The sequence below is a fragment of the Oculina patagonica genome, chromosome 9 (assembly GCF_052425735.1).
Source record: "Oculina patagonica isolate OP01 chromosome 9, crgOcupat, whole genome shotgun sequence".
In the NCBI taxonomy this organism is placed as follows: Eukaryota; Metazoa; Cnidaria; class Anthozoa; order Scleractinia; family Oculinidae; genus Oculina; species Oculina patagonica.
The window spans coordinates 19,747,719-19,773,652 of NC_135766.1; the positions used below are offsets into that span (position 1 = coordinate 19,747,719).

The 25,934-nt window shown below is 39.4% G+C and overlaps 2 protein-coding genes and 1 long non-coding RNA gene across 4 annotated transcripts in view; 2 read left to right on the forward strand and 1 right to left on the reverse strand.

Annotated features, from left to right (window-relative positions):
- Nucleotides 1–16,220, reverse strand: part of LOC144666357 (nicotinate phosphoribosyltransferase-like) — an 89,362-nt gene extending 73,142 nt beyond the window's left edge. Inside the window, exons 1-12 of one of the 2 annotated variants that reach the window (XR_013573171.1) lie at nucleotides 15,909–16,220; nucleotides 13,292–13,453; nucleotides 12,112–12,160; nucleotides 11,348–11,478; nucleotides 9,578–9,890; nucleotides 7,977–8,117; nucleotides 7,353–7,437; nucleotides 6,034–6,114; nucleotides 5,233–5,335; nucleotides 3,881–4,038; nucleotides 2,786–2,893; nucleotides 1,087–1,409 (exon numbers count right to left, since the gene is read on the reverse strand). Coding sequence is in view for 1 of the 2 variants with exons in the window: in XM_078527774.1 (XP_078383900.1) it covers nucleotides 1,332–1,409; nucleotides 2,786–2,893; nucleotides 3,881–4,038; nucleotides 5,233–5,335; nucleotides 6,034–6,114; nucleotides 7,353–7,437; nucleotides 7,977–8,117; nucleotides 9,578–9,890; nucleotides 11,348–11,478; nucleotides 12,112–12,160; nucleotides 13,292–13,453; nucleotides 15,909–16,137 (1,638 nt within the window). In the remaining variant the exon portion in view is untranslated. Of the gene's footprint in view, nucleotides 1–374; nucleotides 1,410–2,785; nucleotides 2,894–3,880; nucleotides 4,039–5,232; nucleotides 5,336–6,033; nucleotides 6,115–7,352; nucleotides 7,438–7,976; nucleotides 8,118–9,577; nucleotides 9,891–11,347; nucleotides 11,479–12,111; nucleotides 12,161–13,291; nucleotides 13,454–15,908 lie in introns of those variants that run through there. The other variant, XM_078527774.1, reaches the window with a different exon arrangement.
- Nucleotides 16,202–19,306, forward strand: LOC144666464 (uncharacterized). Its single transcript, XR_013573181.1, has 2 exons — nucleotides 16,202–16,334; nucleotides 18,215–19,306. It is a non-coding gene; the product is annotated as an uncharacterized LOC144666464 (long non-coding RNA).
- Nucleotides 19,307–21,969: 2,663 nt separating this feature from the next.
- Nucleotides 21,970–25,335, forward strand: LOC144665946 (lens fiber major intrinsic protein-like). Its single transcript, XM_078527227.1, has 5 exons — nucleotides 21,970–22,107; nucleotides 22,213–22,509; nucleotides 23,231–23,472; nucleotides 24,049–24,129; nucleotides 24,932–25,335. Exons 1-5 carry the CDS (start codon nucleotides 22,083–22,085, stop codon nucleotides 25,061–25,063), a joined length of 777 nt encoding a protein of 258 aa, XP_078383353.1. The 5' UTR covers nucleotides 21,970–22,082; the 3' UTR covers nucleotides 25,064–25,335.
- Nucleotides 25,336–25,934: the final 599 nt, after the last annotated feature.

Genomic DNA, 25,934 nt, shown 5'->3' on the forward strand with positions numbered 1-25,934 from the left:
CGGAAAATAGAAAGAGGTGGGTGAATTTCCTGTCTAAAAGAAATAATTTTGTGCCCGGGAAAAAGTGAAGTTTTGAGTAATATCTTTCGGCTATCTTTGGACAACAATCACGCTAAAAAAAAACAAGAAGAATCGCAATCCACCAATCACAGCGCCCAAGCCGTGACCTTTTGAACTCGCGGGCTCATTTGCGCTAAACCTTACCCCCCCCCCCCCCACGAGGGAGTATGTGCTTGGCTTGGAGTGCCAACCCACCCCCCCCCCCCACGTTTCAAAACGCTCCGCCGCGCCGCCTTGTTTTACAGTGATTTGTTGCTACTGAAACCTTCCCAGCAGAAAGCTTCATATTCTTACACAATAATCAAGATCATATCCAACATTATTTTTTGTTTATTTTGCTTATAACTAAATGATATAATTTTACTAAAATGTGAAAATTGTATGTACCCATGTCGTAGCTCTACAGGAGTCCGTACAGTGTCTGTGATTGGCTGTTGCTAGGTTTTGATCTTTTCCGCAAGTATCAACCAATCAGAGACTTACATGAATTTCCGTGAGCAAGATAATCAGTGTGAAACTTTTCGAGGTAGGAATAGCGAAGCGCGCGAGGTATATCCCCCCCCTCCTTACCCCCCCCCCCCCCCTTACCCCCCTCACGAGGCTTAGTCAACATCGGCGTGTTCTAAGAGAAACAGAGAGAATCTAGGCAAAGTTTTCGTTTCAAAAAAGTGTTTTAGGAACACCGGCTGTTTAAGAAAGTGTTTTAGGAAAATCATCCGTCATTCCGGTTTGTTTGTCTGAGTCTTGTGTGAGTCATGACGTCACTCGCGCGTTTCGCTATTGGCTTTCCTACGAATTACGTAGCTTTTTAGGCTTCTGCAAGTGGTGCTTGTATAGGGGAATCCTCGCTAACGTCCTTATTTACATTTTGTCATTAGCATAATAACATGGCGGCTTTGCGCAGCGAAGGCATCCTGCTGTATACGAATTGACCCAAGATGTTTGAAGAGCTCTTAAAACTAAATAATCGGCAAAAGTTTCAGCTCTTAGCGTGTAATATCGAAGAAGGTAGTACTTTTCAAAAACGGGTGAGCCCATACATTCTTTGTTTTTTGAGTTTTCAAACCCGCATCACAGAAAAAAGTATTTTTAAATTCGGGTTCAAATTTATAACGAAAGTTAATCGTGCCATGTTCTTCCAATAATCAGTATTTATATTTCGTAGCTCGATCAGAAACTGAAGGGGCTATGCTACTGAGGTAAATATTTCAAACAAGGATTCCCCTATTATTTATGAGAGACTGAGTGAGGTCATCATAAGTTCTTCCCCTTTAGAACAATTCTCCAATGGGAGCGTGGTTTAGCCAGAGCTGGTGCATGAATGTGTACAACTTGTCACTCAACGAAACCTGCAAAAACAAACAAACAAAATTGTCAATATAAATCAATAAATTTTCTTCCACTTTTATATAGTATCCAAAAGCCTGATTGACAAATTGTCGCAAATAATTTTGAGTTGTTCCACACACCGGCTCTCCGCTGTATTGCAAGAAACAAAACGGCTAACAAATTCCTGTTTCTCCCTTCGTGAAAATCTCTTAATTTTGGCATTAATTAAATTTAGTGAATTTTGCCACAGCAATGTAGTTAACAAAAACACTGCTCGATGAAGTTCTAAGCTGAAAATACACCCTCCGCACGGCGGCTCTCTGCACTGCAGAGGTTCTGTGGAGCGTTCGTTAGGGAAATCCGCTGAGAATGGTGACTTCAGGCACAAAAGACAATAGATGACCAGTACTCACTTCCCTAATTCAGTCGGGGGAACAAGTGCCAGTTGATGGCGACATCACTTCTCCGAGAAGTGACTGAGCCCGCGGTTTTCGGCCCAGAAGTTGCTTAGCAACATGACGTATTTGCACGCGCGATTGCTTTCGGAGTACTCGTTAGCGCTCGCGCAAGTTTTTGATTGGGTGAAATAGTTCGGAAATTCTTCGAGTGCTTCAACGAAGATTTGCCAAAACTGGCACTTATTCTCCCGACTGAATTAAAGCCGATTCTCTTCACAACGAAAATCCCTATGAGCCTTTCCGGAGAAAAGAGGTAAGAGGCTGATACCTGCGGTGGTTTGTCGTGGAGCAGTGACGGGGGAGGGGGAGGGGGGTACATATATTTGCGAAGGTTTACGGAGTATTTATTTTCACTCAGGGCCTGTTTACATGATTCCGGAATGACTTTCATTCCGGAACGAAACTCGTTCCGGAATGAAATTCGTTCTGCATTTACATGACAGAGTCGACCGGTTCAACCAAAGGCATTTTCACGTGCACGATTTCCGCGTGAGATCAAAACAAGGTGGTGCATGTTTCGCGCGAGATCAAAACAAGATGGCGCATGTTTCGCGCAAACATGTTTTTGTGCCCATTAATGGCCGTATCTGCAATTTTAACGAGTAATTTGACCATAGAGCTACTTCTTTGGGCTAAACAGTAAATGCTATAACGTTTTTTCGCTCTGAATTCAAACTGTGGAGTCCGTATGCGGTTCAACAAGTTGCGAGTTCATCTCGGAACGAAATTCGTTCTGTGTTTACATGATACCAGAATGAAATGTCATTCCAGAACGAAACTTTCATTCCGGAATGAAAACCGGAATGAACTCATTCCGGAATGACTTGACTTTCGTCTCGGTATCATGTAAACAGATACAGAGAAATGTATGGGGACGGAATGAACTCGTTCCGGAATGAAAGTCATTCCGGAATCATGTAAACAGGCCCTCAGTCTACCTTATACGGAGTAGGGTTTAAAGCTCTGAGATGATCTTGTCTGAAAACTTTCAGAGATTTCTTTACTCGTTCTCGAATCTCTTTCAGTGGCGGCAACGGACTGCAAATCTAATGAGAAGAAAGAAGACAGAGGAATCGTGAGTACTATCAAAGTAAAATAAGTTGTGTTGGTGTCTGAGTCAAGTGTGTCACTTGCTTGACTCTGAAGATGACTTCCGCTCAGGTTGTCACAACGACAGTCACCAACAACAGTCTCTTCTCAGAAGTACTCTCATCCGGACGATTACATTATACGAATTCCTTGGTTCCAACCATTTAATATGATCATAATTATTTCTTCTTGGCGGTGATATTTGACCACAACATGACGTCATCAAATAGCACTAGTAAGATACTCCCTCTCTGGAACCTCTTTTTTATTCGACCGCTGTGAACACTACACTCTTGTTTTATATAAGAACCTTTTTAATGATAACGTCGCCGAGGCTTAAAAAAAAAAACACGAAATTCCAGAAAATCCTATTAAGTTTATTAAGAATGTGCCCTGCATAGGGAATACAGTAAACACCCGCGTGTAAGAACCTACAATTTTCTAAGTTTGGCAAAATAGGTTCTTGTATTTGGGGGTAGTTATTGGTAATTTAGGCTAAGTAGGTTCTTAATAAGGTTCTTAATTTCTAAGGAGAAGCCATAGTTTTTGATTGTACGAGAAGAAAAAAAATGGGTTTGGTCCTTCATTATACAGCATTTATTCATAACTGTATTGCTTCAAGCCTCATGCAAGGTCCAAAATTACAGTCTACGTGAATCTGTCTTTTCTTTATTTGTAAATACAGTTTGGGATGTTCTGTTAAAAATGTTCATAAAAATTTTCTATAACCCACATATAAGAACCTGCTGAAATTTGCTTGGCTAAACAGGTTCTTATATTTTGGGGTATTAAAATGGCAAATTTCTGCCAGCAGGTTCTTAAACCACTAGGTTCTTACACGCGGGTGTTTACTGTACTACACATGTACAGATTAGAGAAATCGACCGTGCTAAGGGACGTTATTGGAAGCAGGTAATTCTTTTTACTGCTTTACTTCGATGTACCTTGCCGTCCTTCCAGTAAATATGATATAACGGCTCCACATTCGAAGGACAGACATATGCTCGCTTGGCCTCGTCAAATGGATGCCGGCATAGGACGCGTTTCCCTGGAGACGGTGGCTCCTCGTCGCACCTCAGCATAAGATCAAGAAGTGCACCGCCTGAGGAAAAGAAAAGGGAAAAACACACTTCTCATCTACAGTCGAACCTCGCCTAACAGACACCTCTATGATACGGACACCTTCATAACACAGACACCTTTAAATTACAGACAGCTCACTCGGTCCGAGAGAGTCTACAGTTGATACACTGTCTACCTGTATACAGTAGAAACCCGATATAACGATCCTCGATATAACGAGATTATTGGTATAACGATGAATATTCCATGTCCCGGCAAAAGTTACAGTAAAATGTATCGTACAGAACCCCGATATAACGATCTTCGATGAAACGATATTCCCGATATTACGATGAGAATTTAGCGGACCGAACGGAAAATCTTCCCCGATATAACGATATTATCAGTACACAGTCCCAATTTAAGCAAAACAGTGAATTTAATACAATAACAAAGCAGTAATCGAGTAATCTCTAACCTTTCTGACAACAGCTTTATACGATAATACACGAAACGAAACTGTATTCTACTCCGAAGCCTCTTTATCCAGTAAAAAAGAATATGTTAAGTTTACCCCGATAAAACGATATTTTTGGTTATTTTACGGCCATATCGTTATATCAGGAGTTTCGATATAACGATTCCTCGATATAACGATATAATTTTACTGCTCCCTTGGCATATCGTTATATCGGGGTTCCACTGTATAAGGAGATTAAGCAAACTACGACGACAACGTGAACGAGAACGCCACCAAACAAAAGGTTTAACGAGCAGAAAAAAAAACTCTGCACATGGTACATTTCTTGGCCGTTCCCTGCAAAACAACGACGTGAAATGACCAAAATCTGCGTATTTAAGAGAACGTGAACGACCACAGCTAAATTTCTGTATTTCCATGCGAACGCAGACGTATTTCCGGCTATCGTTTCTCTTTGCCGAAAAATAAAGAGAAACGCAAAGAGAAACGACAGCCGGAAATACTTCTGCGTTCGCAGGCTACGTGTAGGGTCGAACGCTCTCTTTACATATTCAGCTGGAGCTACAATCATTGACAAAAGTGTTGACACATCATCAATTTAAAAACTAGTGGTAAATTTGTCTTAAAAACAGCAGAGCAAAGTCAATGTGTCAACTACTTTTGTCAAAGATTGTAGTTCCTAAACCAATAGCCCCCGCCCCGCCCCGCCCCGCCCCGCCCCGCCCCTTGCATCAGTTCACAGTTGACCCTTACCGTCTCCGCCATACAAACGGAAAGCTTCTTTCTTTCCAGGTATAGTAACTTTCTCGATGTCTTGACTCAGTTTCATTCGTGCATCGCCATTTAGTTCCACAAGCTGTACAATTCCAGGAAAAGAAAAGAAGGTTAAAAAAGAAATTACATTATTATAACAGTCTTAATTCGTATTTACTTCAGACTAGGTAATTTCACCCCCAAGCCCCTATTTCGCAAACAAACAGCAAAAATTAAAAGAATAGCCACGTGAAAAAAAGTATCAAGGTGCCAACGCTTTGAAAGGAATTGCATGCCTCTCCGTTTGGTACAGTGATTGGAGACTGGTCGAAGAAATCGCTGGTCACGTCAAGTCAACGAATTTGAGAAACAGGCTTAATCTGGTTCCCAGATCTTCTTGCTTTTCAAGAGGAAACATTTGGTCAAAACCGTTTTGATCACGTGGCCACGTGTCAAGAATGCGATGCACAATGTAACTGCGCATGTTCATCATTTCACGAGAAAATGGTGGAAAAGTGGGACAATTTCGTACGCATGCGTTGCTGTGCACGTACCTAAACGAGCGGCACTTGAGTTAATTTAAAAAGACCAGTTTTAAAAAGCGCATCAATGTCCAAGTGCAATTTTGCCGACGGGATGGGGGAATTCGCTGATTTATCAGCTTTTTTTGAGTTATTTTATATCATTCGTGGCCAATCCACTTCGGCTGTTTGAGTTTTATCCACTTTCGCAGCGCTGCTGTTTCTACCGAAGTGTGAAAAGGAACTTGATAGAAGGTTAATTTAAACAAGTTTTTGTTACCTTAAATACACATCCCAGGGCAGGCTGCTTTTGGCATGTGACAAGATGAGTGCCTATACCAAAAGAATCTATAGAATGACCCTGTTATGGAAACAATTAAACAGAAAGGTTATACGAAGAATACACGACGTATAATAACATTACTAGGGAACACCCAGCCTTGGTTACCCGACATGATGCTTTTCATGTTATACAACAAATTATGCGAATTCAGTTGTGCCAATCTTTGTTATTTATCACATATTTATTGATTGATTTGTTTGTTTTATTATTTATCATTTCTGTTTTAGTTTTAATCCCTGGCCAAACAGTAGCGCAAGTGGACGCAAGTAATCGCAAGTAAAACTTGCGTACAGACTTGCGTTGGCTGGCCAAACCAGAGTTGAAAACTTGCGTCTCCGTTTGGCCAGGCCCTTTACGTTTCGAGAGACCAAGTCACTATAGTTTGGCAGCGAAACTTAATAACGAGTAGCTCTGGACATGTGAATAATTAAACATGAGACTGCAAATATAATAAATTATAACACATTACTACATTTAGAGAGGAAGCTCTAGCTGGTTTTCATGCAGGTCATCTATCCAGGTCGAATTGGAAAATTGGTTTTTTAGGAGGGGGAAAACCAGAGAACTCGGAGAAAAACCCTCGAAGAAGAAGAGTGCCTTTATTTAAACAGGGTTGCTCTTTCAGTAATTATAAATTACAAAATTACTGCTATCAATAGAGGCCCTAGAGCAGTTTTCAATTGAGTGTCGTAAAACCAAAACCAAAGTAATTACTCCGGCCAATCACAAAGGACACAGACAATCCAGTGAACCAATCAAAACTCGAAGCAAATACATGTAGCTGGCACGAAGCGCGGGAAAACGTGCGCGAGCGAGTCACGATTGGTTTTGGTTTTAGTTCTGATTGGCTGAGAAAGTGGCGCGAGATTTTTAAGCCAATCACTGAGCGTAAAAATGCAAAACCAAAGCAAACGCAATTTACTTTCGACACTCAAGTGAAAACCGCTCTATAAGGACGAAAACTAACAAATTCATCCCATATATGACGCCGGGTCAGGGAATCGAACACGGGCCACATTGATGGGAGGCGAGGGCTCTCACTACTGCAACTATCACTGCACCCCAGTCTATTTGTCTTTCGAGACATCAATCCGCAATGCTTAAATTCGTGCACTTAAGGCGCGCAAGCCTCACAGGCCCGCGGGACGAATTAAGCGAGAAACTTTCCCGTTCGTTCCAGATTATTTTTGGGACGTCGCATTTTGCTCTACAACCTCACATTAAAATACGGACATTAGCGGCAATGGCACAGTTACCTGCTGGTTAAGTGAAAAGAGCGTATCCTCATTGATATCATTACTAGCAACAATAATTCTCTTTGCAAACCAGGGAAGACCAAACCTTGATAAAACAAAATGATTGACACAATAAATTATAGGGAATAATTTGATCCGAGAGAATAAAATTTGACAGCTTCTTCTTGCATGATTTTTCGAAGAAAAATCAAAGAGGATACTGCTAGCAAGTAAGGGAACTACCTAATTCCTTTACTTACATGTACTTATTTTCGCGGGACTTAATTTTCGCGATTTTCAAAAAATCGCGAAATCGAAGACCCGCAAAAAAAAATTTAACGTGTTCTACTGTATTTTTTATGTTTTAAACGTATTTTTTGGCCAAATCGCCAATATTAAGTCCCGCGAAATATGCCTGTTCCATTTTCGCAAAATTAAGTTCTGGCGAAAATAAGTAACAATAAGGTCGCAGTGTATAGTCGTTTGTCGAACATTCGATTGCTAACTTCAGATTAACCTGCGATGAGGCGTTCTTTTGATTTCAATCGCCGGGTAACTTCAGATCGCTTAGAGAGCCCATCAAAATACTCCTTTTCAATGGACTAGTTTGTCATGATTATAATAATTAATGATCTTTGTACTTACACTTCTGCTACCTTTTCCAGCAATTTTCTTATTTGTAATGACTGGTATGCTAAATCCCCTGAATCAAGCCTGACCCCTACAGCTTGGTAGCCAAAGTCATTAAGAGCTAAAGCCACTGCACAAAAACCAGGAACACCGCTCCTAAATAAACGACAACAGATTAGAACCTTTAAGAAATAACTACAAATTAACTCTGATAAAGAAAGATTTACTGAACATTTTAAAAACATGCAAACTCAACAGTTCAAAACCCAACAACTCATGATTTGCCCTACACCTCTTTTGTGCTCTCATCCCTTCCTTGCGTAGCCTGCAAATGCAGACCTATTTCCCGCTGTCCCTTCTCTCTGCAGGAAATGTGTCTGCGTTCGCAGGCTATTCCTCGCATGCAAAATAACAGAAAAAAGTACAGTCAAGCCTATTTTTTATCTGTTAACTACACCATTTTATACCATGCCATAGAAAATACAGCCAATCAGAACAAAGGAAAGCCGTTGTATATTCGACGGTACTCAACCCAACCTTCCCATCCTGTGCTGCGATCTTACTCTCGATGAAATATTGTAAGCGAATTTTCTATGGCATGGTATAAAATAGTTACACAACTCTTTCTCGTGGTATACTATGGAATATCCCACTTGTCACTTGTATTTTCTTCGTATACACACTCGCCTTTGAGAAAATACAAGTGACTCGTGGGATATTCCAGAGTATACCACTCGAAAGCGTTGCATAACTAGTATTTAGACGGAAACAGTAACCCTTTAATATACCCTACGTACTCCTTATTATACACTTACATCAGGAATTTGCCATCTCTTTTCTTAATTAGTTTCACTTGAGTAACTCCTTACTAGATAAATCAGCCGTTTGGTACTTGTGCCCAAGATATTCTAAAAAGCCTTTTCAATACCAGTAAATGACAGTTTTTCCTACACTTTTCTGTACTTCAACATGCAAAATCCCTTCCATTAATGTCTCCATCCTGAAAGAGCGGTACCCGCTTGGGACAGAGCCTCCCCATATAGTGTACTCTAGGGAGTACCCCCCCCCCCCTGGGGTTCACAACGCCAATTCGGAACATTCAGAAAGCACCAACGAAATTAACAACACTAAAAGCGGAGCAATGGTTAAGTCTGCATACAAGCCTAGTGGCCCATCAGGCAGGAGCTTATCCCGGTTTCCATAGCATAAAACAACCAGGAATATTTCTACTCCCCCCCCCCCCCCCCCTGGATGGCATGCCAGTCCATCGCAGGGTTACCCACAGCAGTAAATTCGCCGGTTCCCACCTGGGTGAAGAGACGCACTATGCGTAAAGTGTCTTGCCCAAGAACACAACACAATGACCCTGGCCAAGGCTCGAACCTGACTGCTTCATTCAGAGTCCAGCGCACTACCTGTTAAGCCACCGTGCCTCCCAGCAGAGCAATAGAATACTTTTAGTTTGATCAGAGTTTGATCAGCCCAAAAAAGAAATTTTTGGCGCTTTGTCAGTTTTCTCAGACCTTGCCACACCCAGTGCATACGAAACAAAAACAACCCAGAGTCAAATATTTTCCTCTTCTTCCCTCTCACTCAGTCAATAAGCTCATAATTACCTTATGACGTCATAGGTATCTACCAGTGCTAAAAATATTTCAGGAAAAGCTATGGCATATGCTGAAAAGGCTGCCAGTTCACCCATATGAACCTCGCTCTCCAAAACACGCAACACTGGTGTGACTTTTTTAAGCCAATTCAACACTACAGGGTAAAAGTCTCTAGGCTCCTGGCTTGAATCTGCAGGCTGTAGCTTTCCAACATGCGGCATCTCCTTGGGCGTGAAAGATGTGATGAAGGCATGTGCTTGTGTGCCTTTCACAGGAATGCCACATAATTTCCCTGCTAAGACATTGCTTGTTCCATCAAATCCTGACAGAGGTTTCAATAGGAAATGAATATTTTTCTTAATAATAATAATAATAATAATAATAATAATAATAATAATAATAATAATAATAATAATAATTAAAACATATTTATACAGGATGACCATTTCAGTTATAAAAACTGCTATCAACATGGGTCCTGGGTTAAAAATAAATAAATGAATAGTTAATAAAATAGTAATAAAAACAGTTAAAAAGCTATATAAAAAATCTAAGAAAAGACATATAAAAAGCGATAAAAAGACTAGAACTAGATTCATATAAAATTATTAAAAATATCGGCCCCTTTATAAAAAAACGCTCTTTTGGTCGATTCTAATTTAACCCTGTCAATAGCTAATTTGTTCTTATCCCTAATGTTATAGTCATGAATATTATGTCTTTTCAGTTGAAAATATTCAGAGAAATAACTTGGGGCCGTTCCCTTGAGGCACTTTTCAACCAAGTTAACAATGTGATTTTCTCTTCTTCTCGTAAGAGTATCCCAGCCAAGATGATCATGGAATGTTGAGCTTGGACTCAATAGGGGCCTTCAGATCAGAGTATGAATATGTGAATGAGTATGAGTACGAGTATGCTTTCTATTGTCACATTTTACACCAATCATTTTGAAGAATACCCACTGGATCAGGACTGCAAATAATTTTTTTTTCACTTGAAAGGACATAAATTATGTCCTACTAAGACACCATCTTGGTCGGACAAAACAAAATTGTGGTCAGACAGATTTTTATTCATCCTTGCGGTAAAATGATTTACGTTCCAAAAATAGTCTGGACATTATGTGCGACTGCTTTTAGGATTTTGTTGGAGATTAGCTAGCACATTTTGGTCGGCCAATGTCCGATGACCGACTATAATTTTGCAGCCCTGCTGGATAGATGAAAATTGATAAAGATTTTATTGTTGTTGATTTTGGCTAAAATAAAAATACTTCTGAGCTATAACTGCATAGGCATTACCAATCTCTCTGAACTGTACACAACAGCGATACAGTAAACACCCGCATATAAGAACACATGATTTCGGAGGTTAGGCTGATTGGGTTCTTATTTAATGGGTGCTTAGTGATAAATCAGCCTCAAAGTGTTCTTAAAATGTTCTTAAATTTCTATATTAGTAATACTACCCAGAACTGCCCCTAGATGAAAAATTAGCATAAATTAATAAAATATTCTTTGATTTTAATGATCACAATCAATACTGTATCATTGAGCCTATATGAATAAAATCACTTGTTTTTATGTAATTATGACACCTTTTCCATTTTATAAGAACATGTTTAATTTTTCAGGCTTATCTTGTTCTTATAAAAATGGCGCTTTATTGGCCAAATTTCAGCCTGGTGTTCTTAATCCGTTTGTTCTTATATGCGGGTGTTTACTGTACTGCCCAGGTGAGGTGCAGAGAAGATTCTAAGCTGGCCCGTCATGCACTTACCTCCGATGTAACAGTATTTAGAGGCCGACAACCCTCCATCAGGTCCTTGCGATCTTCGCAAACCAAACTCAATTAAACTCTTGTCCCAGCCAGCTGCAAGACGGAATCTAGATGCATTGGTTGCCACTAAGCTGTGAAAAAGACGACAAAGTAATACATGTAGTCACGGTTTTGCAATGCAATGCAATGCAATCCAATGGTTTCTTGTATTGGTATTGGTTAAATTAGTGGCAGGAGCAAGTTATCTAGGTCCTGGATGTTGGAACAGTGACATAATAATGCTATTCACTGGATAAATCACTTTATTTTTCAATGCATTTTTTCTTCCTTTTCATTGAAAAATTCATTCCATTCACTGAATTTATTGTTGGCCCATAAGATTTATTTTGGAAACATGTACAAGTAATTTTCTTCTTGCATCCGATTGGTTTATAAACAATGAAATTAAGAGGGCCATTATATTTAGCTTACAACTATATGTACCGTATTTTCTCAATTAAACGCCCCCGGCGTTTATTTCAAACTTGGCTTCGTGGATCCGGCGTTTTTTTGAATGGTGCAGTTTAATTGAGCAAAATGTTTATTAAACAAGGGGTTTTATTCATGATTTGTGACATGACTGTATCTTGCCATCATACCGAAAGCATATTACACCTCAAATAAATGCCTAAAAGGCTAACCTACCACTCTGCCTTGGAGACCCGGCGTTTATTCGGGGCCCGGTGTTAAATCGAGAAAATACGGTACATACATAAATTATGTACCTTGCAAAGTTGACCAAATTAAGAAGAGTGGTTTCCATAAGTTGGACCACTGAAAAATAACCAGAAAAAAAATATGTGATCTTAGTATAGGCCTAATGCATGACAACGTCATATGCTCAAAATTTACCACCAAGCCTCGTTTATGCGAATTATTCTCAACCTTCTGCCACCTTCATACAGTTTTCACGTGGGTATTCTTTTCATCTTTACTGCTTAGGGAATTTGTTCACGATAAAATTTGCAAGTTTGCACTTCTAAAGCGAGGCTTGGTGGTGAAACTAGCAAGTCTGGCATAAACATGCCTAAGGACAATTAATTAACAACAACAATGACAACAATTTAGTAATAGTAATAGTATTCATAATAATAATAATGATAATAATAATAATAATAATTATAATAATTATTATATTTTTAATATATAGTTTTAATGTGTAAGTAGTTAACGGATATAATAATATTGTTATTTCTATTTTTACTTGTTTTATTTTTTATTTTTAATATATATTTCACTTGTTTCTCGAAGAAACTAGCTTGTCTTAGCTATATCAAATTCGAGGATAAATAAAGTTTTATGTTATGTTATGTATGTTATCAATAAGAACAAATAAAATCTCATTTTCTGTTACAGCACTACTGTACATGTATATTGTACAGCGAAAGTACTGTGGCACACCAGAAATTTGATGCAAGATAATAAACTCAAAGTGCAGGGCCCTACATGTAGAGTTATCTTCAGTTGGTTATTCAACATATGGCATAATATTATACCTTATTAAAAACTAGCAATGGTATATTGTAATTCCTGCATTTTGATTAGTTAACAGGCAATGGTATACAAAATCATATGACCATTGACCGCAAATATGGTAGCCGATACGCATCAGTGTAGCAGCTGGGGAGCTCAAATATTGCAATTCCTTGGGCGTTTTTAATTAAACAATTATTCCACCCGCATTTGTTGGATATAAGATCGTTATAGCTAACTCGGCGCATGGCACCTCGTTGGCTAACTACTATCTCATATCCGACGCGTGCTCATGGAATAATATCTTCAAATATTTTTCATAATGATCTTCTGGCATTCTGATTGGCTTTTTTTTTCTTAAAATAAGGCATAAGATAAAAACAGAGTGCCACATTGGCAGTGGCCCACTTTAGAATAATCCTGTACTTTTACCTGGTAATGGCCCCTCTATTCTGAGCAGGGGAATTTTTGGGAACACTATACTTCCCTCCAGCATAGCACTCAGGGTAACTTTACTGGTATCTATTGCTTTGAGGAAGGTGTAAAATTCTTCTTCTACTGTTGATGGTAATATTGTCTTGAGATAAGATATATCTGAAATAAAAGTAATCAAGGTAAACGTCAAGTAATGACAAATTTGCAAAAATGCAAACTTAAAGGAGAAGTTCACTCCAGAATGGCCGTTTATTTTCTTTACGCCAATAAAAAGTTTAAACAAAGATATGTTATTCTGACCAAAATTTCAGCCTCCAACGATCGCTATAACCCTACGAAATCTTTCCCAAAACTCGACAACTGAACGCCGCCATCTTGGAGCTGGTAATGTATGCGTGACGTCAAAGAGCTCAGCCTGAAGTTTGGCGGAAAAATTTAAATACTCGAAACTCCTTGTTTTTTATATTTCTTAAAGCTTTGTTTGAGCAGAATGGAGCTGCACTTGTAAACAGGCATTTTGACAAACAAAAGCCACTACGAAGCCACTACGAAGAAACAAGGAGTTTCAAGTATTGAAATTTTTCCGTCAAACTTCAGGCTGAGCTCTTTGACGTCATGCTTACATTACCAGCTCCAAGATGGCGGCGTTCAGTTGTCGAGTTTTGGGAAAGATTTCGTAGGGTTATAGCGCACGTTGGAGGCTAAAATTTTGGTGAATGACACATCTTTGTATAAACTTTTTATTGGCGTAAAGAAAATAAATGGCCATTCTGGAGTGAACTTCTCCTTTAAACAGTTTCATTTGCATTTAAAAGTTTAGTGTACATAATCTTAAGAAAAAAAGATGGCGACTGGTGCATTTACCCATAACTCTTAGCGTACTCAAACATTTGTGCACTGCCTTCTCCTCGGCCACCACCCACCTTGGCGGCACTTTCCTTTTTAAATGTAACTTTGATATGTACACGACCTAAATCTACCTTCACTGAGAATTACCCTCCTTCTACAAAGAAATACTTTCGACCTGGCATGAGGATACACTCTACAGACCCTTCTTCTGCTAATGAATACGGAAATGAAATCATTTAGAACAACTGTTTTATAAGAATAGATGGAAAAGTGATCTTTTTTCTTTCATAGTATCAAAAAGGTGCGATTATAATATGTGACCTTCGGAAAGATGGTAGGTTATGGTCTAAAAGTTAAAAACTTTTTTAACTTAAAATATTTTGGCCTCCTCAGCCGACTCTGCAATCCCTTGTGGGTGAAAAACTCTCATTTAAATCCTCGGCAAATACCCACCAATAAGGCTGTCAGAGATAGCCTAACACCCTCTAAAATCATTGCCAGACAAAAAACAGCACTTTTAAATACACACTTACATACACTTTTCTGCACTTATGTATAAATAACGGAATTTCACTTTTGTATGAAAATCATTTATTTTTATAATTTTCGTTTGCAAACTATCCTGGATAGGTTTTTGCAAGTTGCATAAAGCTGGAACCTCACGCTCAAGATATTCACCCTGGGCTAATGGAGGGGGGAGGGAGGGGGGTGTACTCAGGATTTCACGTGACGGGATGATGGAAGGATTTTTTAGGTTTGAAATTTTGGACTCTGGGACTTTTTGGGGTTTTGTTGGAAGCCCTTGGGATTTTGGGGGGTTTTGTTGGAAGCCCTAGGGATTTTTTGGGGTTTTATCTGTTGCCATAGGGATTTTTTGGGGGTTTTGTTGGAAGCCCTAGGGATTTTTTGTGGTTTTGTTTGAAGTCCTAGAGAGTTTTTGGAGTTTTGTTGGAAGCCCTTGGGATTTTTTGGGGTTTTGTTGGAAGCCCTTGGGATTTTGGGGGGTTTTGTTGGAAGCCCTAGGGATTTTTGGGGGTTTTATTGGTTGCCATAGGGATTTTTGGGTGGTTTTGTTGGAAGCCCTAGGGATTTTGGGGGGTTTTATTGGTTGCCATAGGGATTTTTGGGGGGGTTTGTTTGAAGCCCTAGAGAGTTTTTGGAGTTTTGTTGGAAGCCCTTGGGATTTTTTTTTTTTTTGAGGTTTTGTTGGAAGCCCTTGGGATTTTGGGGGTTTTGTTGGAAGCCCTAGGGATTTGGGGGGTTTTTATTGGTTGCCATAGGGATTTTTGGAGGGCTTGTTGGAAGCCCTAGGGATTTTTTTGGGTCTTGATTTTTGCCCCCATTTGATCATCCCCTTACCACTTGAAATCCCGAATGCCCCCCTGGGACCCTGGGCATGTCACATGTCACCTTGCCAAAGATATACACTAAATGATACATGCACTACTGGGGCCCTACACATCTATTTTGTCAATCTTTTTTTTATACACAATAAAATAAGTTTAACCACCATCTTATTTTTTCCTGGTCACTGCTTCTTCTGTTGCCTTCGTCGTGGGAACCTAATCTACCCACCCCAATTATAATTATTTAATGAATTATCTTTAAAAGAGGCTTAAGTTTAAGTCTAGTAAATTGACTGAACAATAAGGGTGGATTCTAAAGTCATTAGCTTTAAACAAAACCTTGAGATCAGATAGAAAAAGAGTGTAAATTCCTAATTATATTAGCTCCTACTCTTGCTAAACAACGTTACAACGACTACCTGAATCGGAAAAATGGAAGTTCCTAACAAAATGCACGCACTCCTCGAGTCCAGCGAAGACAGTGAATTCTCCATGAAAAGGATTTCTGCGAAAGTACAAATCGAACACTGCACTGTCCAGTACTTTTCCGCTTTTCCAGTAGGCATAAGCCATGGTAATTTGATAAAGATCCGTTAACAAAGGCTGTACTAAAGGATTCGAATTCATCCTGTGCTCGACAGCCGCCATTTTGAAGGTTCCAAAGTGTCAGGCTTACCCTGTCCCTGCCAGTTGTTTTTTGTCACATACGGGACCTTTCCACGCACTTGCGGTTTCTATGAAGTAATATTGAAGTGAAATGTTTGGCTGTTGATTTGAATTTTGTTGACAACAATTGCCTGGAAAAAACTGCTTCATTTCTTCAGAATTTGAGGGAGAGCTTATCTGTAAGTAATAATGCCGCTTTTCTTCTTTAAGCAGAGTTGTTGTGATACATTTTTCCCCACAATTTGCCTCGTAGCACTGCCAGGGCAGTCGGTTCTTTCAGAATTGCAAATCGCCGAACAATGGAGCCGTAATTATCTAAGCTTAAAAATCGCCCTTTGGTCCCCTTTAGGCGTAGTTTCTGTGTTTTATTAAACAGTTTAAAAGCAGGAGCTTTGATCTCCTCAAGTGACGTCCCATTCTTATGCAATCTGCGTTCTTTTGGGGTTAAAATCTACATCTGGTACGAGCCGGGCCGGGTTTCGAATTTCGTAGTCTTTCTTTTGTCTTTCAAATGCTTTTAATTTTCGTTTTAGCTTTTTTAATTGTTCTGTTTTATTTTTTAAGTTCATTCAGTTCGTGTCTATATATTATGATTTTTTTTTTGTTGTTAAATTTTTGTAAAAAATATTTCGTAAAAAAATCGTAAAAGCTGAGATGTATTTCTTTGTTTGGCTTACACGAAGTACGTATTTACTGCATAAAGCTGTCAGCAAATTATACCACCAAACCTCTGGATCTCGTTCGCAGTATAGGCTATCAGTCAGTCTCCTGCAGCACTCTTGCAAAACCCGTCCTTAAGGGAATGTAAAGGAAGGTAAAGCCTTTTCAAGCCCAACTGGCTTGTAGCTCTTGGTGCTTAATCCATATCTGTGTACATGTACGTGTATGTAGCATGAGGCCACACTGGAAAGTTCGTATTTGATACACCGAAGTTTTACGCCAAATCCCTATGAAATACGCCAGAAGTTGGTGTAAATTATCGCGCTCCACGCTGAAGATCTTCGGCGTAACATACATGTTTTCCAGACTGGGCATGAGGCAGCTACGTGTAGCAGTTTTTCTACATATACTCCCCCAGGAGAGTAGCAAAGGGTATATGCGTGACACGTGAAAAGGGCAAAAATTAGTCCATGATGCGTGAAAATAGGGAAAAAAATTATACCGTGACGCGTGACAATAGCTAGAAAAGACGTGTGATTCGTGAATTCTGCTTTGTCAAGTATACGTGACGTGTAAATTTGGTGAAAATTTGTGCGTGAAACGGGATCACGACACCCCCTTTGCTACCCTCCCCCAGCGTTGGGATACTAGTCCAATAAAAGTTGGGTGGTGTTTACATGTTACTGGCACAACTTTCATTCCAGTGCAAGATGTTAAAGTCACACCATTACTGTGTTTACAGAAACTCTTTTATTGGAGTGTGAAACTGCTTTCATCCTGCATTTACATGACACCAGAATGAATTTTCATACCAATGAATAGGGAACTTTAGATTTGACTGCAAGTACAAGATTGAGTATGAGCATGACTTTGGAATTTCGAGACAATAATAATTGTATCCCCCGAACTATAACTCTTTCCTGTTGCTGACTAACACATAAGTGATAAGTGATTATAGGATTATTGGTTTGAAAACCCATACTCAATCTCATAGTCATAGTCCAATCGGAAGGTCGCTAATATCTCGCTCTGGTACAGTAACTGAGTTGAACTCGCACCGGTATGGCTACCAGCATGACATTTTGTGGTTACACCTATATATCATGATAACAAATACAAAGCCACAAGAGGGATTCAGGATGAACTCGCACCAGTATGAAAGTCCCCCCAGTATCATGTACATGTAACACCGCCTTAGTCCCCAGCATTCTTTCAGGCTGCCTCAATTCAATTAGTTATTTTGCTGGCCGGTATCCATTTATACCACTGGGTAGAGAAAGGCACTGTGAGAGTAAAGAGTCTTGCCCAAGAACACAACGTAGTCTGAGCAAAAGCTCTTAAATGACAAAGCTCGCACATAGTACATTATTTTATATATTAAATTTATTTACTTTTTAAGGATGGCAGAATGTGAGATGGCGGTAGATAACTTTGTCAGGACAGGACGTACTGGTCGACGAAATGCTCTTCCTGACGTGTTTGCTGCCGGACATGCAAGTGTGACCACAGCTGGTCTGCCTGAAGTTCTGGAAAATTTCTCCATTGGTTCTTCAACACAAGCAGACAATGGTGCTTCAAGCTCACAGGTTCAGCCTCCGGCAGAGAAATTTAAGTAGACATCAGTTGCGGCTACATTTGGAAACAGTTTATTTGAATCTTAATGAACCAATGGTCTTTATACAACACCATTGCCCGGCCTGGTTCAAATATCCATTTGATGCCACATTTGATATTTTTTCCCAGCGAGAGGAAAAGAAAGTCACAGTGCGCAGGACAAGTCAGATATCTTTTTTTGGAAATTTATGGACTTGGCAATAGGACATCTGTTGTGGCAACTTTGTGGAGGTTACAGTGAGCAGGAAATAACAGACTACAGCTAAATGAATATTAGAGATATTTGTCTGGCTCAAAAGCCAATTGACCAATCCTTCAGGAATATTAAGTCACAGGAACTTTTGCCATTGTCACGTTAACATTTGCCTGTTAATGTATTTTGAAAGCATTTCATTATTTATTTATGAACTGCAACACACACATGTACAGTTCATGCAAATAGATTACACAAGATTAGGCAACCTGCCCTTGTTTTCTATGAGTGAGAGATCAACAAAACATGACTAAGTTGACTAGAGTACTGCTCATAGAAAACGATGGTAAGTCATCGTATTGTAAGTTATAAAAAGGTCACGGAACCTTGGAAACATGCAATTTATTTTAAGTCTTTTTTAGCCAAAAACTAAGTGTAATTTTCCTTTTTGAGGGCACAGCATATGCTACAGTAAAAACCTGTGTATAAGAACAAGTGGATTAAGAACACCCAGGCCTGATTTTAGGAAATAAAGTACCATTTATATAAGAACACAATATTCAGCCTGAAAAATGAAAGTTGTTCTTATATGGAAAAATATCAAAGATCAACACTACTTTTCATTGCACACATAATAGTTCCACCCCAATTACAGTACAGTATTGCCTTGATTTATCAATTTTATTAAAATTAAAATACAATTGTGTGCATATATTTTGATTTCATCTAAAGGTAGCCTAGTATGTTCCTTATTTTAAGAAATTTTTTTAAGAACACTTACAGGCTGATTTTGCAGATTATAATCCTTTATATAAGAACCAAATCAGCCTGAACCGCCAAAATAGGTGTTCTTATACGCGGGTTTTTACTGCATTGTGTTCTGCAAGGATCTGCAAAGAGACAACAATAAGGGAACCAATCAGATCTATGAATCTTTAAGTAGAACACACTGCGTTTTCCAATGCTTGTTATTCTCGTCAGTTTTTTTTATTAAATTCTTGTTAGCTGATAGTGGAACTGTCTAAGTATGGCTTGCACTATTCAACTCTTAAGGTACTTGACAGATAAAGACTGCATAATTATACAGCAAGTACTACTTGCGAGTACAAGTCATTCACTTTTTGGAAAATTTTCACTGAAATTACCCCTTCCCTCGTTGACGTTTTAAAATATATTGTTGTGGAATGCTATGTGTTAGAAAACTATGCAGGGAATGAATTGACTTTACAATTTGTACTTATAAAAAGGTTCATTCATAATTTATTCACATTGTTTTAAGCCAAATAACTAAGTTATAAACATATAATAATTATAATAAATTATAATAATTAAGTGTACTGGTTTCCCCTTTAGGTCAGTATTTAGTATAATTATCAAAGTGGAAATGTGACATTAAAGAAGTTATGTGAACTTACAAGAGTATTGTATTTTGAAAATGACCTGCAAGACTGAAGCAGGACAACTTGATGGAATATTTAAAGGTAATTTTTCATCTTACAGGCAATGGGCACCTGGGTACATTATTGATATGCAGAAAATTAGTCTGAAATGTCAGCCATTCTCTCATCCTAATCCCCCAGAGGAGTGGCTTGCCTTGCCCCTGCTCTGGGGGGGGGCTAGGACGAGAGGACGGCTGACATTTCAGACTAGTAGAAAAATGGGGGGGGGGGGGTGACTAGTCGGGTGAAGTGCAGGGGCTTTAGAAGCTCTTAGTAAGTCTATATTTTATTGGAAATATTGGGGAGGGGGTGGCTAAGCCGGCTCTGGGGTCCCTGCCAAGCCATTAGATTATTGTAAATCGTGTGATCGAAGATACTTCTGTTGAAGTGATGGGAAGACTATTGGCCAATCAGATTCACTCATAAAACAAAGTATTTCTTCGAAACAAACCGAGACGGCCGCAAAGCAGGCAGGGTGAGCGTAGACCTGGAGTATGTTGTGTCTGAAAGATGAGTTTTTATAGTAGATTTTTTGACGAGAATCTCGCATTACACTTGACACAAAGTCCACTCGGATCGCGCTAGTTCATACACTGTTTAGTTACAACGTAGACTGAAAAATAAAATATTTAATAAACAGGGCAGTAATGTTGCAGCTCTCATAAGCTTGTATTTTTCATCAAAACGGTGTACATCTTTATTACACTTTTCAGACAATACGCACGAAAAGAACATCCCCTTCCCCAAGACTTGAATCAAAGTTCTTCTTTCCCCAGATAATAAACATCTTAAAAGCCTCCTTACTGTAAGAAAACTTTCATGCTCGATCCTTTTCACCCGTCGTGGTGGCAAATTACCTTCAATGATATGCTCAATACTGTGCACTCGTGTCGTTTATGGCCTCAAACTGCGAATTGAGTGCCGAGTTGCCCTGGGAAAAATGAGGGGGAAAATGAGGGACTAGCTACTCGAAGTATAGGGCTAGAACAACAAAAACAGTATTGGTAATCATTTTAAACGAAAAATGCTTACAAAAATTGCAGTCAAAAGTTGACATAGCAATTCTTGAAATATTTCTGACATCGTCTTAACGAAACGGTTCAGTTAGGCCCGTTTCTCGAAGGTCCCGAAACGTTTTCGCACCCTGAAAGCTATAGCAAAATCTATACCTTATGATCACAGGGCCGAACTTTTATTCACTTTTTTAATATGAAAAGAAGTTCCGTTCGTACAAAGATTAAGGCCTGTACACTTCAGCTAATTTTAAATATTCAGATAACTAAAAATAGCTTTGCAGGCCCTGAAGGTTTTCGGGGCTTTCGAGAAACGGGCCCCTGCGGAACCGTTAAGTAAGTCGTTCCTTTTTGCCACAAACCGAAGCTAGAAGGCCAAAGGCCGGTTCTCGGACAAAACGTCTTTTAGAAGTTTTTTTTTTTGTGGATGTTATTTAATGTTTCCCTAAGTCGATGTCAGAAGTATTCAAAAATTGTTTAATATAGCAATCATTTCATATACTCTGTAAGTTAAAAAAATATGCATGAACTCCATTCCAACAGTGGGATTCGCTGTTGAAAATCTTAGTCAACGTGTTTATACAGACCATAGAGGGTGTTGCCGAGATTGGGTACTGGAATCTCATGCAGTTCTCAGTTATATTTTTGACGATTTCTCAGTTACTAGTTACAATTTTAGCCCTTCCTCAGCTAGCAGTAAATTATTGCAGATTCCAGCTCTCCGGTAAAAAGCGCACCATTTCTCAAATGACAATTTTCAGCTATCAATTGAACCCCATCTCGACCCTCTTTACAAACCCTCTTAACATATGCATGCATTTTAACGCAGTAAAGGTTTATTTACAGAACACAATAGAGCTGTTGTCGTATCTACTATTCTCTGATGGAACATTGTTTGATTTAGTATGTCGATACTGTGGAATGTGAAAGTTGAGAAGCCTGCAAAATAAAAAAAAAACAAATAGTACAATCTCTACGGAAAAGGCTCGAAACCAACACTGAGATAAAATGGGTCGCTGGCGATTACCACGAGGTAAAACTTCCACTGAGCTTTTAGATCAAGCGTTTCGAAATAGAGTGATGAATTTTTAAAACAGAATTTAATGATAAACGTATTGTTTTTGTTTGTTTCTTTTAGTTGGACTAAGTGAAGCATTTTACGTCGATTTCTGGCTGGCTGTACTTGCGGAATATTTGGCGACGTTCTTTTTCATGTTTGCAGTTTCGGGTTCCTCACTGAGATGGGAAGGCGCGCCCACAATTTTCCAACAAGCTCTCGCCGCTGGGCTTACAACGGCGTCCATGATTCAAGCTTTTAGATCTGTGAGTTTGCCCCTTGTTCACGCAAACCCAGCCGTTTCTCTGGCTGCTTTTATTACTCGGGATGCTGGGTTGATTCGAATGGTGTGCTCTATCTTGGCGCAGATGTTTGGAGGTATGAGTGCATGTGTCATGGGTAACTTGTGGTTTATGTTAAATCCATTCAATGAGCTTCATAGGATAAGGGCTCTGGGTAATAACTTCACCATCAATTTCGTCAACTTGCATTTCGATGGTGGCTTGCCACTGAATAGCTGTTTTGTCATAAGCTTTCTCTCATAGTTGATTTTTTAAGATCTTGGACAAATCGATTATGCTGAGCTTTATAAACTACCGAACGTTATCTTGATACAATTTATTTTCTCGAAAAGCTGTTATTTAGAAACCAGTGCTATCGTAAGAGTTATTTTGGATGTTTCTAAACAACCCTGGAATGTTGAATGAACAGGCCTTTTTTTACTAGAAGTTATACCGATTATTATCCAAAACTTTCTATTGCCTACAGGAAACTTCAAATTAACAGCTACAGGTTGAAAATAGCAAATGCTAAGAGGGTAGTATAATTATTCAAAAATCAAGGCGAAGTGATACGAATTTTATGGTGGGGGGTTAAGGGTACAGAAGGCGTGAAATAGCTTCCTGCTTCCTAAAATTTTTGATGTCCTCTAGCCGTGTATGTAAATGATACTCCTTAGAAAGTTGTACAAAAATGCGTTAAATGAAACTAAAAAACTTTAACTCAAAACTCGAAATTGTAGAACTTATGAAATTCATCCATTCGTGTCCTCTTTGGTCAATTAGAGTGCATATTAATTCACGTTTTCTGCTTTTTACAGCTATAACTGGCTCAGGAATTGTGATGGCGATTAGTCCTGAACATGCCCGAGGGAACCTTGGGGCGACAATACCAGCAAAGGACGTGAGTGGTGCCCAGGCCTTTGGCATGGAGCTAGTTCTGACGTCACTCCTGGTACTTACCATGCTGGCTTCCATTGACGCCAACAAATACGCAGCTCGAAGGGATTATGGGACAGCCGCTGCATTGGGCGTGGTCACCACTTGCTGTTATCTTATAGCGGTAGGCTTCTGATACAGTCGATCGTCAGTAATAGGCAACGAAAGAGGGAAGCTATGGGAAAAGGAGATTTTTCTTCCTTGCCCCTCTAGTTTTCTCTTGTGCCAGGCGTACAGCTGGCTTGCCTCAGTAATCAGCGGATAGTTCTTAATCTTAATTGACCACTCCCTCAACAGGGCTTTTCAAGACCAATGTCAACAAACACTGAAACAAAGATTTAGGCAGACCAGCCTGCTATTTAAAAGCGTAGCCAAGGAGTTGAGCCCAGAACTACCGAGAACAACACCAGCTAGTGGCCAGAACGGGACTCGAACCCGGGACCACCGGATTTCAAGTCCAGCTCTCTAACCACTCGGCCACACTGCCTCCGCAGTTTGAAAAGAATTTCAGATCAGAATGATTTCAAACTAGTTTGATTTGTTTATTTATTCAAGGGCCATGATGAAAACTACTGTTTGCTCTAAATTAAGTTAATCGATTTTATTTTATTTTTCGTTTTCGTTTTTGTTTGTTTTGTAGTTTCCTTTGTTTCGACTGAAATTCTTTATAAATTACAACATATATCCTTGTCTTTTCTAGTTACCAATCACTGGTTGTGGAGTGAACCCAGCACGATCATTTGCTCCAGCAGTCCTCACCAACACTTGGAATGATCACTGGGTAAGCCAATTTGGTTAACTGCTAAGAAACTTAGATCCCGGGGGGTGTACTCCCATAAATTTCGGATAGGGGTGTGTCGCGAAGGTTCTTAAACCTTGACCCTATTTAAGGATAAAGAAAGCGAAAATTGATGCCCTTTTTAAGGCCCAAAACCGAAAAATGACACCCTATTCAAGGGGAGGAGAAGCGTTCCGTGACGACCCAAATAACGGCTAACCGCGCACGACAAGACACAAATCTTTATAAAATCGCTTTACTAATACTTGAACAGAAAATTCAGTTTTAACATACCTTTTTTTTCGTTTAGCTGGGCGTTTATTTTAGCTAATAAAATTTAGGTACCGTATCTAAGGATCTCACCGGGAACACATTGCCAAAAGTAGCAAAAATTATATCCTATTTAAGGACCGAGAACTTCAAAAACCATACCCTATCGGGCGGCACATACCTATATAGGCCACATATGGGAGTACCGCCCCCCCCGGGACTTAGATCCTCTGTAATTTCGTTCTTTATACTCCCCCTCCCTCGAGCAGGAGAGAAAGGGAAGGAGACGGGTTCCATGTTCCCTTGTTTCCCAAAAAATTCCCCTCGTACGTCCTTGTTAACTAAAAGCATTTTGTCGATTTTTGAGATCCTGGTTCTCTAAAATGTCAGAAACACAGCCTTTCCCAACCTCATTTTCGTTTTGTTCCCTTGTTCCCAATTATTTTATGGCACTTTTCCCTTGTTCCCTGAAACACCTCGGAGGGGCTCTCTTCTGGCTATTTCGGCAGGTCTAACTTGTGTTATTTCTTATCAGGTCTACTGGGCTGGACCAATCTTGGCATCCCTGTTGGCAGCTTTTCTTCACTGTTTGTTGTTCAAAGACCGTGAATATCGACATCACCCAGCCCCTGAGAATGACGGTCCTGAAGAACCCATCATACAGTAGTGGATCTTTGCTGCTACTGGTTACTTTAGAAGACGGCTTCGTATTGCAAAGTTTACTTGGTTTAGCAGTGTAGTCTGTTCCATGCGTAGAGACAAATCAATTACTTATAAATGTATATATTTCACTTTATTGTATAACCTGGATAATCTGCGTCTTCTGATTGGCTAAACGAAGTCGTGTTGGCAGAGTATAAAATGCAGAAATGTATTCTTTTATTGTTTCGCAAGCACCTTAAAGTGTATTATTAAGCGCAATAAAGGCTCTCAAACCTCTGTAGTGTTTGTCATTTTAAACACCCTAGTCATTTGAGAAAAGATAAACATGTAAAGGCACTCACCTACGTACGGCCCATGCTTTTAACAATTTCGGCGTTCGTTTTCTCATTTTAGCTTAGGGGTTCACATTGAAATCAATAAAAACGATCTTGGCTGAATTGTCAACAGTCTTTTTTAAAACATGTCCTTTCGCCTTGCCTAGTTCCTGTTCCGCCTTTTTCCCAGGTCTTTACGGTATCGTTGACGTCACTACTCGTTTCGGTGGTACCACGTGACCCGAAACGGGTTGACCGCGACAAAAATAGAGGCCTAGGAACTAGGCAAGGTTGCCTAGATTATAAGAACTCGTTAAGTGTTTTCCAGCTAAATTGTTAGAATTGGTTGGCATATGTTACGCCTGAATGATTTCCAAGTACTTTTCTATGAAAGAGAACAAAAGCGCAATTGTCTTTAAAGCGATTCATGGTGTGGCATGGAAACGCTTAATCTTAACCGAATCTAATTTGAAATTAGTACGTGTGGAATCGGTATGAATACGTTCGCCTTTAAAATGCTACTAAATTTTCGGTTACCACTGTCAACTTTCCTCAAGTAAC